Source organism: Acipenser ruthenus, chromosome 21 (genome assembly GCF_902713425.1).
Source record: "Acipenser ruthenus chromosome 21, fAciRut3.2 maternal haplotype, whole genome shotgun sequence".
Taxonomy (NCBI): Eukaryota; Metazoa; Chordata; class Actinopteri; order Acipenseriformes; family Acipenseridae; genus Acipenser; species Acipenser ruthenus.
In genome coordinates this window covers 15,801,343-15,815,882 of record NC_081209.1, presented here as the reverse complement: position 1 = coordinate 15,815,882, position 14,540 = coordinate 15,801,343, and the positions used below count along the sequence as shown (strand labels likewise).

Here is a 14,540-nt window from a genome sequence, read left to right as displayed (position 1 = left end):
TTATAGGTGCACATGCTTATATTATAGGTGCGTGTGTTTATATTATAGGTGCATGTGTTTATTTTATAGGTGCACATGCTTATATTATAGGTGCACATGATTATATTATAGGTGCACATGATTATATTACAGGTGCACATGTTTCTATTCTAGGTACGTGTGTTTATATTATAGGTGCACATGCTTCATTTATAGGTCCATGTGCTTATATTATAGGTGCACATGCTTTTATTATAGGTCTGTGTATTTATATTATAGATGCACATGCTTATATTATAGGTGCATGTGATTATACACATTCCTGGATACATCATTGTTTAAGGGTTTTCTGCAGTAGTTTTTGTTCTATAAAGTGTATTACATCCTGGTTTGTCGGTCTAAGGGGACCTCCCTTTCTTTAGCTTGGTTATTTGTTTGTCATGTCCTGTGCTTCTGGTAGTGCTTTACTGAATTCTGCACTGAGGGTTTCCATGTCCAAATGTCCCTATTTTGAAGTAGGACACGATCGAGAGGAGGCTTGTACTTGACTGTACGTACACTACTTGTATTTATTTATTTATTTGCTTGCTTACTTACAGTGGTGGCTACATTCATTGCATTACTGCTTTATCACCATATAGTTCGTTTTTTTCTATAGACTTATTTTTTATTGATTTGCTATTTGTGGTTTTATTGAATTCTAACGTTTGTATGATTTTCTCTTCATAATGCAAAATTATTGAGTCAGGAAATATACAGTACATTATGTTTATATACCAAAAATTAAATGTATTTATACTACAAATTCGACACATTTAATAAATTAATTACTAGACGTATAGTTAAAAATATACAATAGTCACAATAACAGTTTTGCATGACAAGACAAGAGTAATATAACACGATACTTTTTTTTTTTTATAAAGTAATAAGGACATTCTATATTTGTTTTTTCAGTAACGTGCCCAAGTCGTATATATATATATATATATATATATATATATATATATATATATATATATATATATATAGTGAAACGACTCACCCACTTGGGTTCGTTGCCCCTTTAAAAACACGACCCAGGACACTAAAATGGATTTTTTTTCAGCGCGGTTGCGCTATTTTTTTAATAAACACAAACGTAAAACAAAGCACACAAAATAAACACCTAGCTCTTTTTGAGCACTAACTACACACGCAGGAACCTAACTATCACAGGACGGCTAAGCCGTTTCCCTGTTCCACAAAACTTAACCACACAGGTTTGCACTGTACCTTTTTCCTCGGGACTGCCAGGAAGCAGAGCACTCCTTTCTGCCTCCTTCTCTTTAGCAGCCCCGAGCAGACTGCCTGCTCTCCTTTTAAACCCCGCACCTGGGCCTAATTTTCCAATAACGCCCAGGTGCGGATGATAATTAATAATAAAACAATTAAACAAACAATTAAACAAAAAGGTGTATTTCTTTCGCAGGGAGGTCTTAACCCCCTCCCTGCTGTCTCTCACAACCCGCTACGTTACACACCTCCCCTCTTGTCTTTACAAGACACAGGCCACGAGACGGCCACCTCCTCCCCTAAAACACAACCACCCACCCTCAAGTCCATAAATGTCCTTTCTTGCCCTCTTCCACGGGCAGGCTTGAGGGTGGATCGGTCCACATCCCGGCTCAGCCAGGTAAGGACCGTGCACCGGCGACAAGGGGACCCAACGGTTCGACAGGGGCGACCGGAGCGTAGACCGTGGCACTGGAGGATGCAGCAGTGGACAGAGATCTTCCCCTGGGAACCGGCGCAGTGATGTCCGATCACCCAGGGGAAGTGAAGCAGCGAACAGGGGGAGTGACAGCGACGTCTGGCAGCAGCCCAGCGACGTCTGGGTGCTCGGGGAGAGCGGAGCAGGGAACCAGGGGCAAAGCTGTGGCCAGTGCTGCAGACTCCTGGGCTCTAGGTCCAGCGCAGGAAGGTCCGGGAAGACCGGCCGGGTGTCCTGGAGCAAGGAGTGAGGGACTGGACGCAGCAGCGCCGGACTGGACCGTAGGGGTGGTGGTCGGGGCTGTGGTGGAGATATGCGTTCCACCTCCTCCCCGGGCTCCAGAAGCAGCGGCTCCTCCCCTCTAGGCTCTGTCAACGGCAGCTCCTCCCCTCTGGGCTCTGGTAGCGGCAGCTCCTCCCCTCTGGGCTCTGGCAGCGGCAGCTCCTCCCCTCTGGGCTCCGGCAGCGGCAGCTCCTCCTCTCTAGGCTCTGGCAGCGGCGGCTCCTCCCCTCTGGGCTCTGGCAGCGGCGGCTCCTCCCCTCTGGGCTCCGGAAGCGGCAGCTCCTCCTCTCTAGGCTCTGGCAGCGGCGGCTCCTCCCCCTCTGGCTCGGGAGGCTGCGGAGCTCCGCTAGCCTGCTCCCATTCTTGGAGCAGCAGCTCCAATTCTGTTGGCTCCCTTTTCTTCACTGGGGCCAACCCCATCTCTCTCTCCCATCTCCCAAGTTGCTCTCTCTGAGCAACAGCCTTCTTTGTAATCTGCTCAATCATCTGCAGTAAATCCATTTTCTAGGTCTTAGGGGCGCCCACACTCTCTGACACCATATGTGAAAGGATCGCACTCACTTGGGTTCGTTGCCCCTTTAAAAACACGACCCAGGACACTAAAATGGATTTTTTTTCAGCGCGGTTGCGCTATTTTTTTAATAAACACAAACGTAAAACAAAGCACACAAAATAAACACCTAGCTCTTTTTGAGCACTAACTACACACGCAGGAACCTAACTATCACAGGACGGCTAAGCCGTTTCCCTGTTCCACAAAACTTAACCACACAGGTTTGCACTGTACCTTTTTCCTCGGGACTGCCAGGAAGCAGAGCACTCCTTTCTGCCTCCTTCTCTTTAGCAGCCCCGAGCAGACTGCCTGCTCTCCTTTTAAACCCCGCACCTGGGCCTAATTTCCCAATAACGCCCAGGTGCGGATGATAATTAATAATAAAACAATTAAACAAACAATTAAACAAAAAGGTGTATTTCTTTCGCAGGGAGGTCTTAACCCCCTCCCTGCTGTCTCTCACAACCCGCTACGTTACAATAAATAAATATATATATATATATATATATATATATATATATATATATACGACTTGGGCACAATAGTGTGTAACGTCTTCAGGTAGGGTTTAAAAAAAACAAACAAAAAAACGGAACTGACATTCAATTTGCACATGGTGACGCTTTTAAATTATGTCATGAGGTTCTGGAGAGTGCTTTAGAGGAAATTGTTGGCTTTTAACTGGCCAATACTCATCATGTGTGTTTTGCCTCATCTCAATTTAAAACTTTTAAACCTCAACATCAATAGATCGAAGAATCTGGAAATTGGAATGAAGACGTTACACACTATTTTTATTATACACACAGCACAACTTAATTGTGTGATTTAAAAGTAGATAGATAGATACACACACACACAGTTGTAGTCAAAAGTTTACTTACCCCAATGGAAATTCTAGAAATTTCTCGAAAACAAATAATTATAGGAAAAATCTTTTGTAGCAAAAGTTTTGCTTTTGTGGATGTGGAAAAAAAGTTACAAGAAATAGATTTCTTTTTGCAAATCTCCAAAAATGCAAATTCAAAAGTATTCATACCCCGACAAGGAAAATGAAAGTTATAGCTAGCTGAAGCACCTTTAGCAATAGTAACCTCTTTTAAATGACAGGATGTTTGTCAATGAGTTTTTGGCATGATTCTTTAGTGATTTCTGACCATTCTTCAACGCAAAATTTTTCCAGTTCATTCAAACTCTGAGGACTTCTCTTTTACACAGCCTTCTTCAACTCATACCAAAGATTCTCAGTCGGATTTAGATTGTGACTTTGGCTAGGCCATTCCAGAACCTTGATTTTATTCTTTCATTCTGAAGTAGATTTTGATGTGTGTTTTGGATCGTTGTTGTGTTGGAACGTCCAGTTGCGCTTTAAACCAAGTTTTGTAGCGGAGGGTTTCAGATGATTGGCCAATATCTTTTGGTATGCTATGGAATCCATTTTAACACGTATTGGAACTAAATTTCCAGTGCCATTAGAGGATAAACAGCCCCATAGAAGGACAGTACCACCTCCATGCTTGACAGTAGGGGTGGTGTTCTTTTCTTTGTACGCTTCACCAGACTTTCTCCAAACATAATGACAATCAGCGTGACCAAACTCGAAATTCTGTTTCATCACTCCACAAAACCTTTGACCAGAACTCATACCCATCATTGAAATGCCGTTTTGCAAACTTTAAGTGATTGTCCTTGTGACATGTTCCTAAGAGTGGCTTTTTCCTTGGCCTGCGACCATTGAGACCTTCACCATGCAATACTCGACCTATGGTTGAAATGGAAACCCCAGTCCCACTTGCAGCCAATTCACTTTGAATATCTTTGGCAGTCAATCCTGGATTGTTATTAACCTTCCTCACAATTCTTCTACTTGTTCTTGGTGAAAGAACCTTCTTTCTTCCAGACCGAGGGAGCGTTATGATAGTACCATGAGTCTTGTACTTTTTGATAAGAGAAACAATAGTTGAAATTGGGATACTCAAATGCTTGCAAATCTTCTTGTATCCTTCTCCAGCTATATGACAATAAATAATGTTCTGACCATAGTCTTCAGATAGCTGTTTACTTTTTCCCTATTGACTAATGTTAGCAATCATCCTAGGCCTAACCCTTTTATACTTTTATAAAATGTTCACCTATAATCCAGCATTTTCTAGACTGTTCTAGAATTAGGTTCTGCATTGTCATATTGGAATTTCTAGCACCTTGAAGACAATGCTATCATAGCAATCAAAGGGTATGAATACTTTTGAATTAGCATTTTTGGAGTTTTGCCAAAAAATTGCTAAAATAAATAATAATTGTAGACATCTTTATTTTATGATGTCTATATTTTAAGATGTCTTTATTTTAATTTCCTCATCCACAAAAGCAAAACTTTTGCTACAAAAGATTTTTCCTAAAATTCTTTGAGAAATTTCTAGCAATCATAAATTTCCATTGGGGTATGTAAACTTTTGACTAAAACTATATATATATATATATATATATATATATATATATATATATATAATCACAGCCGTGTCCAGTGCAATGGCACTTTCCTTAAAACAGCCTTTTTTTCCCAGCAGATTATCATCATACAAGCATTTGCTGATTCTTCAGAAATAGTGTCTACATGGAAAAAGAACAAATGTAGAAGATAAACTTCCAAATCCCCGTCCACATATTAAAAGATTTACTGTTCTCTTCAAGATAATCAAAGGGGGTGGGCAGTTTCTTCAGGAATCCTATTGGAATTAGTGCTGGGATGAACACAGGATTTTCATGTTCGGGTATTTGGGTTCACCTCATGTTGCCTTTTTACACAGGCAACAATGTTACACACATGTTTAATTAGCACCTTGTTAGACAATTAGAAGATCCTGGAAGCATGTGGAAGTTTCCCTTTTGAGACCCCACTACAAACAAAATACGGCACCTGGTGGCAAAATGCCAGATTGCAATTATTCAGGGAATGAAGCTCTTTGCATTCGTAGACTGATACACCGGTTATCCAACACTATATATTATTATTATTATTTGTTTATTTAGCAGATGCCTTTATCCAAGGCGACTTACAGAGACTAGGGTGTGTGAACTATGCATCATCTGCAGAGTCACTTACAATTACGTCTCACCCGAAAGACGGAGCACAAGGAGGTTAAGTGACTAGATCAGGGTCACACAATGAGTCAGTGGCTGAGGTGGGATTTGAACTGGGGACCTCCTGGTTACAAGCCCTTTTCTTTAACCACTGAACCACACTACACACACACACTGCTTCACAACAGTCTTAGACACATTCAGGAGTTACAATATATATCAATGATGAACATCAACAATTTACTGAAAACCTCCACTAGTGTTTTCCACTATTATTACAACTTTGACTTTTATTAATACAGCTCAGTTTGGATGAGAAGAAACCAAGCTTGTCATTTAGCAATCTTTAATTCACATTGGTCAGACTCTTCACAACAACTCAAAGTAAACTATACATGAGCTGCTAATATGAAGTATTGTAGTAGCTAATCCATCACATTTATCCAGTGGTCCTCCAGGGGGGTGCGAAGCAATCCAAGGGGGGGCACAAGAAGAGTCCAAAAAAAAAAAGTAACACTTGTATACTTGACATGACATTCTGCAGATGGTGCGGGTTGATTCTATGGTATTATTAAAGCAGGTTGATTCTATGGTAGTATTAAAGCAGGTTGATTCTATTGTAGTATTAAAGCAGGTTGATTCTATGGTAGTATTAAAGCAGGTTGATTCTATGGTAGTATTAAAGCAGGTTGATTCTATAGTAGTATTAAAGCAGGTTGATTCTATGGTAGTATTAAAGCAGGTTGATTCTATGGTAGTATAACCCCCCCTCCCCCTATAAATCCCCCTATAATGATAAATAATAATCACTATTGTTTGTTAAAGCCATAATATTGGATCTCCATCAATCCCCAAGGTTAATCATGGGAGTGCAGTCAGTGGAACAATGTGCTCATGGAGAATGATTTTCAGAACAGGGTTTGTGGCAGTGGAAACGTAGCTCATTATTGTCAATTACTGGCACCCAGAGTGATAAAATAACATCACAAAATCTATAAGCTCACCTCACAAACAGTGGAGACTCAAAAACAGAGCCAGCCCCTGACAGACTGGTTTCTCAGGAGGTTTGCTTACAGCTGGCAGCTTCTTGGAATGGGTCTGTTTTTAATTTGAGGATTTCTGAAGCGGTGAGAGGTCAGCGATCGAGAGTGCTGCGAACCCGAAGTGCTTCATAAATCCATTCATCATGAGCCATGCTGCGGGACTTCCTCACAATGCTATCCATTCATCATGAGCCATGCTGCGGGACTTCCTCACAATGCTATCCATTCATCATGAGCCATGCTGCGGGACTTCCTCATAATGCTATCCATTCATCATGAGCCATGCTGCAGGACTTCCTCACAATGCTATCCATTCATCATGAGCCATGCTGCAGGACTTCCTCACAATGCTATCCATTCGTCATGAGCCATGCTGCGGGACTTCCTCACAATGCTATCCATTCGTCATGAGCCATGCTGCGGGACTTCCTCACAATGCTATCCATTCATCATGAGCCATGCTGCGGGACTTCCTCACAATGCTATCCATTCATCATGAGCCATGCTGCGGGACTTCCTCATAATGCTATCCATTCATCATGAGCCATGCTGCAGGACTTCCTCACAATGCTATCCATTCATCATGAGCCATGCTGCAGGACTTCCTCACAATGCTATCCATTCGTCATGAGCCATGCTGCGGGACTTCCTCACAATGCTATCCATTCGTCATGAGCCATGCTGCGGGACTTCCTCACAATGCTATCCATTCATCATGAGCCATGTTGCGGGACTTCGTCACAATGCTATCCATTCATCATGAGCCATGCTGCGGGACTTCCTCACAATGCTATCCATTCATCATGAGCCATGTTGCGGGACTTCGTCACAATGCTATCCATTCATCATGAGCCATGCTGCAGGACTTCCTCACAATGCTATCCATTCATCATGAGCCATGTTGCGGGACTTCGTCACAATGCTATCCATTCATCATGAGCCATGCTGCGGGACTTCCTCACAATGTTATCCATTCATCATGAGCCATGCTGCAGGACTTCCTCACAATGCTATCCATTCGTCATGAGCCATGCTGCGGGACTTCCTCACAATGCTATCCATTCGTCATGAGCCATGCTGCGGGACTTCCTCACAATGCTATCCATTCGTCATAAGCCATGCTGCGGGACTTCCTCACAATGCTATCCATTCATCATGAGCCATGCTGCAGGACTTCCTCACAATGCTATCCATTCGTCATGAGCCATGCTGCGGGACTTCCTCACAATGCTATCCATTCGTCATGAGCCATGCTGCGGGACTTCCTCACAATGCTATCCATTCGTCATAAGCCATGCTGCGGGACTTCCTCATAATGCTATCCATTTATCATGAGCCATGCTGCAGGACTTCCTCACAATGCTATCCATTCGTCATGAGCCATGCTGCAGGACTTCCTCACAATGTTATCCATTCATCATGAGCCATGCTGCGGGACTTCCTCACAATGCTATCCATTCATCATGAGCCATGCTGCGGGACTTCCTCACAATGTTATCCATTCATCATGAGCCATGCTGCAGGACTTCCTCACAATGCTATCCATTCATCATGAGCCATGCTGCAGGACTTCCTCATAATGCTATCCATTCGTCATGAGCCATGCTGCAGGACTTCCTCACAATGCGTTGCCAGCGTCCCCTGCCTTGTCTGATAGGACAGCCCTTTATGAGTGTGACACTTAATTCTGTCCACCTGCTTGAGGAATGAAGAATATCACATCGCCACCAAAGTGGGTTGTAGATTTTAGTTTTGGATGTGTTATTTACACCGATGCCATCAGGCTATGGGGAAATATCTGTATATCACACATCCATTTTTCCATAGACAATTTGCAGTGTGTTTTGTATTGGGGCAGCAGTGTGGAGTAGTGGTTAGGGCTCTGGCCTCTTGACCAGAGGGTCGTGGGTTCAATCCCAGGTGGGGGACACTGCTGCTGTACCCTTGAGCAAGGTACTTTACCTAGATTGCTCCAGTAAAAACCCAACTTTATAAAAAATGGGTAATTGTATGTAAAAATAATGTGATATCTTGTAACAATTGTAAGATGCCCTGGATATGGGTGTTTGCTAAGAAATAAATAATAATATTGTGGGAACAGCACTTTGATTGCAATAATCAGTTGATTCAATTAAGAAGCAATTCCATATGGATGTCCATATACAGTATTACAAATATATTTCCATATGGGGTGGACATCAGACTTTTAATATCACATGATTTTCCCCCAACAGCCCCCAAATTAAAATGTCTTGAAATCATTAATTACATACATCTTCACCCATCTCAGCAACACTCCCCTTTTCTGTACAGACCACCTTGGCTGTGCAGTAGATGGCAGGGTGATAATAAATGGGAGCCAGTTACTCAGCTATTTGTTACAAGAGGCAGACAGAGCTATTTTAGAACCTCGCTGGAGTCCTGGGAAGAGGTCTGACTTCCAGGTAGTTATGGATTCAGCTTCATTTCCATGTTAAACTCTGATTGCCTCTTTAAATCTGATTAGCATTTTAAAATATATAATGGGGGGGGGGGGGGGCAATACAAATTATAATGTCATATTTCAGCAGACCTGGAGAAGAAGCTGTAAGAGCAGTCTCTTTATACTGACTTAAAAAGTAAGTAGCGGGGTTCCGAAAAATGTAGCGTTGTGTGCCCCTATGTGTTGCTACAACTGTTTAAATAACGTACCTGTAATTATTCTTTACATTGTTAACATCCTGACAACTTTTTACACTAATAACTTTAAAGTCTGTTTCAAAGCTCTGTTCAAAGTGTTCGCTGTAGTGCACAGGGGTTTGATTCTCTCCTCTAAATCACTGCAGGAAGAGTGATAAAACAAAAAAACACATAAGTGCTTTGGCTTTTCTGTTCTTTACCATATCATGGATCTTTATTGCTGTGTTACTTGTCTGACAATGGGGGAGTTCCCATGTGTGGTTATTTACATGTGAAGTGGTGTTAGGCTTGCATGTGTGAGAGAACAGCTTGAAAGGATCAGGTTTGTGGCTGAAAATAACGGCGACAGAGAGAGATAGGGTAAATTTTATTTACTCATGAGCATGACGTAAAACACAGAAACTCCACACCCATTTTCATATGGAATATGAAATTTGATGTGAAAACGTCCACTGCTCCCAATCCAGACAGCCTTGGGAGCACGCGTGGAAGGTGTCTGGCACAGATCTCTATAATCCTACATCTCCGCCGGTTTTCAGCCATGGTGATCTGCAATAGCTGGGTTGGACAGTTTCATTATATATCTCTGGGTTAATTATTTTCTTTTTTCTTTAATTAAGTTGTGCGATAAATTTGTTGAAATATAATTCATTATTAACAATGTGCCATCTCACCAATGGACATTTGAAAAACAATTTGGGCAAGAGCAGTAAAACACATTATTAAACAACCAGGCACAAGGCATTTACAAATGACAGCTTTACTACATGAGCTTAACACTGTGCTTCAGAGTTTCACTCAGGTGAGATTCTGTCGTGTACCTGTTCTCTGTGCATGGAAACCACATTTTCCCGAGCTATCTGTGAAAACAGCACAAGAACGCTACGCATGGCTAATTTGCATATCAACCTCCTCCTTTCCCCCTCATTTGCATGACATCAGGTGTAAAGAGGGTCTTCTTGAGTAAAATAAGATGAGCCAATGGAAACCCAAAATGTGTAGGGTCATGTTTCATTTGGCTCGAGCACAATGTCTCAAGTAAAATTAGAACACACATGGAGAGCCAATCACATTGAAGCACGATGATGTTATTTTGCTCTGATTGGTTGTTTTGGAAATAGGCTTTTCAGAACGCTAGGTTTAAATTCTCTGCACACCGGCCTGTCAGTGGAGGATATCAGCTTTCTGCAGCTCATTTCGGGACACAAGTAGTTTCAGATTTTAAAGTTGGTGCAAGAAGTAATTCGGTTTCAAAAGTCCAGTAATTGCAGACCTCTTGTGTATTAAAATGCAGTTAACAAATAGTTTTGCTTGTGTTGAGTGACGCTCAGCAAGCAAGAAAGCAAGCCTGCCTGTCTCTGAGCCTAACTGGTGGTGAGAACAAAGGAAGGCCTAGCATTTAAAATGCAAAGGTACAGAGCGTCATTATAGGAAAACATCCAATGTGCACAGCGGCTTATACAAAAACACGCAAGTAAGCAGGTTCATTCTACATTTTTATAGTTTTACATTACTGAAAAAAAAAACAATACATTCAAGCTGCAGTATAAACATAAATAACTAAATAAATGGGCATATCTAAAAAAATAAATGAACATTTTGAATTCAGCAGTAGTACGCTTTTCAAGCCAATTTGTAATCTCTAAAAGGACTATTTTGCACTTGTGAAGGATACATTCAATAAAATTAATTTTAAATTCAAATTCTCCGTCAATTGCAATTTAGTCCACTTGATGCGCCCATAAAGGGGATTAAGTGAGTATGACCCACTTGCATGGACTAACATTAGTACAATTGCTAATCCCAATTGCAGCCTACCAAACGATGCTGAGATCACTGGGATCATCAGTTAAACTAGATCAAGGTGCTGATTGTTGCGTATTAAACCAGACCCTTGTGATCACAAAAAGATCCACATTAAGAGGATTCAGTTAGTCCTGTGAAGGTAGAGACTGCGATAGTCTGCTTGCCCTGGTTTATCTCCTTTTTCTCAATATTTGCTTGCAGATCTGTGTAAAATGTGTTATACACACGCACATTCATTACAACAAACTTTGTTAAAACACACTCATGATTTAAGCTTGAAGCCACAACAGTCAGGAGATGCCACCCCACCCCTAACTCAGCTGCTCTTCTATTCTAGCTGCTATGATCATAAAAATGGGACAACATTTGCAGCTACTTGCTAGTTGTCTGCCATAGATATATGTAATGTAGGTAAAAGTGTCTTTATATTAACCAGTGCCAGCGCCATCTAGAGCTCTGCTGTGTATTGCCAGAGAAACAAAAGGAAACTTGATGCCAAGTGGCAGATCACTAGATGGTGCTGGCTCTTATGTCTATCTAGATACACGGATGTTGCACACATGCAGTCTCATCCACATTAATGTTGTATCATAATAAAGTAACAGCACTCCAGCAGAGAGCTTCTCAAGGTGGCTTCTGTTTTTGATTGGTTACAAAAACTCTCAATATGTTTAGGGAAATGTAACGGAATCTCCATCCCTGCTTGTACGTGTTTGTAAGAAGCTCTGTTCCTGGTTCAGGACTGGGTTACACAGCAATGGTGTCTTTAATCTAACAGCTCTTTATTATTTCTAGGATGTGCCTTTCTAACATATTGTGCCAGAGAGTCGGCCCTGAAAGCTCAGAGCACCCTGCATGAGCAGAAGACTCTTCCTGGGGTAAGTGACCCCATTCACGTGCTTCTCCTTGCTTCTGGAGGGACCCCAGGCATGGGTCCATCTGCCTAAGAGTGAGCTTAGGCTCAGAATTTTTTTGTTGGAAAAATACATCAGAAATATGCATCAAAATGTTTGTTATAGTCCATTTTCATAATACTTGGACTCATTATTTAGATAAATAGAGTTCATTAAACAGCTCAAGACGGTCTCTTTCCATGCAAACAACCTTTACAAATCCAACTTCCAAAAACATACACAAGGTGCCACAGAAGCAACACAAAATTCCCACATTTAGTTTAGGGGGTTGGAAGTCTAACGTTGTTTAACAAGTTGAAGTAAAAAGTATGCATCCATTACGTTGTAATATCCAGAATTAATTTAAGTTTTTAAAGTAAAAAAGAATTCTCTGCCTGCTGTCAAAGAATATTTGATATAGACAGGTACTGTATGTTGGAAATGCTTTTTAAGTTCAATTAATACATATGCAATAGAGTAAACCTGATTAACTGACAAGATAGCAGTACTTTTCCCAAACCTTATTTATGTAAGGAGGCTGTGTGGTGGTTAAAGAAAAGGGCTTATAACCAGGAGGTCCCCGGTTCAAATCCCACCTCAGCCACTGACTCATTGTGTGACCCTGAGCAAGTCATTTAATCTCCTTGTGCTCCGTCTTTCGGGTGAGACGTAATTGTAAGTGACTCTGCAGCTGATGCATAGTTCACACACCCTAGACTCTGTAAGTCGCCTTGGATAAAGGCGTCTGCTAAATAAACAAATAATAATAATAAATATGTTGGAGCAGAAAATTAGCAATATGATTCCTAAAAAACCTTGCTACTAAGGTCAGTCAAGTTAGGGGATGGTCTTACTACTGAATGGACAGAGAATTTCTGGTATCACATGAATACCAGAGGATTTTACTTTTTGAAAGATCTTAGTTTAGTCCATTTATTTAACTGTTTAATACTTCACTGAACAGTGCTCTATGTGGTATTCATTTTAGTACATTTTATGCAAACTGTTAATAATAAAGTTTGAAGGTCTTATTAGAGAGATAATTGAACATGTTTGATACATGTGGGGCTGCTGATGCTGGCCTTAATACTGAATGCTGGGGCAGTCTTAATATTGAATTTGACAATACATTGCTATCAATAGGAGAAAATCAGGACTGTGAAAAAGAGGCTTGAATTGTGAGGTGGCCTTGTTACTGAAGTCATCTTAATGTCACGCTTCACTGTAATATGAGCACAGCATGTAAATGGCAGTGATTGTGAGCTACTAAGAGACAGAGTATCTTTAACTTTTCAATTTATATGAGTGAAAAGAAAGTTCTCACTCTTATTTAAAGCTCAGTATAGCAGGGCAAACAGTTGAGTATGGTTATTTTTACAACAAACAGTTGCACAGTTAGTCTCCAATTAGTCTTTCAGGCATGGTGCTAGTGTAGTGTGCAGTGTGGAGTGATCCTGGGTTATACCATTACGCTGTGCTGGTTAGACTTCTGGGAGAAAGCTACAGTGGGCTTGGTCCCTGTGAGACCTAGTCCATCACAATCAATCCAAGACAGACATACAGTGAAACCTCGCTATTAAAGTGGTTGAAGCTTACAAAATACTTGCAAAAATCATATGCACTCATTCACTATATACAGACGTGCTCAAATTTGTTGGTACCCCTCCACAAAAAACGAAGAATGCACAATTTTCTCTGAAATAACTTGAAACTGACAAAAGTAATTGGCATCCACCATTGTTTATTCCATATTTAATAGAAATCAGACTTTGCTTTTGATTTTTTATTCAACATAATATTGTAAATAATAAAACAAATGAAAATGGCATGGACAAAAATGATGGGACCGCTAACCTAATATTTTGTTGCACAACCTTTAGAGGCAATCACTGCAATCAAACGTTTTCTGTAGCTCTCAATGAGACTTCTGCACCTGTTAACAGGTAGTTTGGCCCACTCTTCCTGAGCAAACTGCTCCAGCTGTCTCAGGTTTGATGGGTGCCTTCTCCAGACTGCAAGTTTCAGCTCTTTCCATAGATGTTCGATAGGATTCAGATCAGGACTCATAGAAGGCCACTTCAGAATAGTCCAATGTTTTGTTCTTATCCATTCTTGGGTGCTTTTAGCTGTGTGTGTTGGGTCATTATCCTGTTGGAGGACCCATGACCTGTGAATGAGACAGAGCTTTCTGACACTGGACAGTACGTTTCACTCCAGAATGCCTTGATAGTCTTGAGATTTCATTGTGCCCTGCACAGATTCAAGGCATCTGTGCCAGGCGCAGCAAAGCAGCCCCAAAACATAACCGAGCCTCCTCCATGTTTCACTGTAGGTATGGTGTTCTTTTCTTTGAAAGCTTCATTTTTTCATCTGTGAACATAGAGCTGATGTGACTTGCCAAAAAGCTCCAGTTTTGACTCATCTGTCCAAAGGACATTCTCCCAGAAGGATTGTGGCTTGTCAATATGCAT

General features: G+C 41.2%; 1 protein-coding gene across 4 annotated transcripts in view; it reads left to right on the top strand.

Moving 5' to 3' along the window:
* Nucleotides 1–14,540, top strand: part of LOC117427629 (CUGBP Elav-like family member 4) — a 263,697-nt gene that overhangs the window by 12,571 nt on the left and 236,586 nt on the right. For all 4 annotated transcript variants that reach the window (XM_058994865.1, XM_058994863.1, XM_058994864.1 and 1 more), the window contains exon 2: nt 11,972–12,054. In XM_058994865.1, the coding sequence (XP_058850848.1) occupies nt 11,972–12,054 (83 nt within the window). The remainder of the gene's footprint in view (nt 1–11,971; nt 12,055–14,540) is intronic.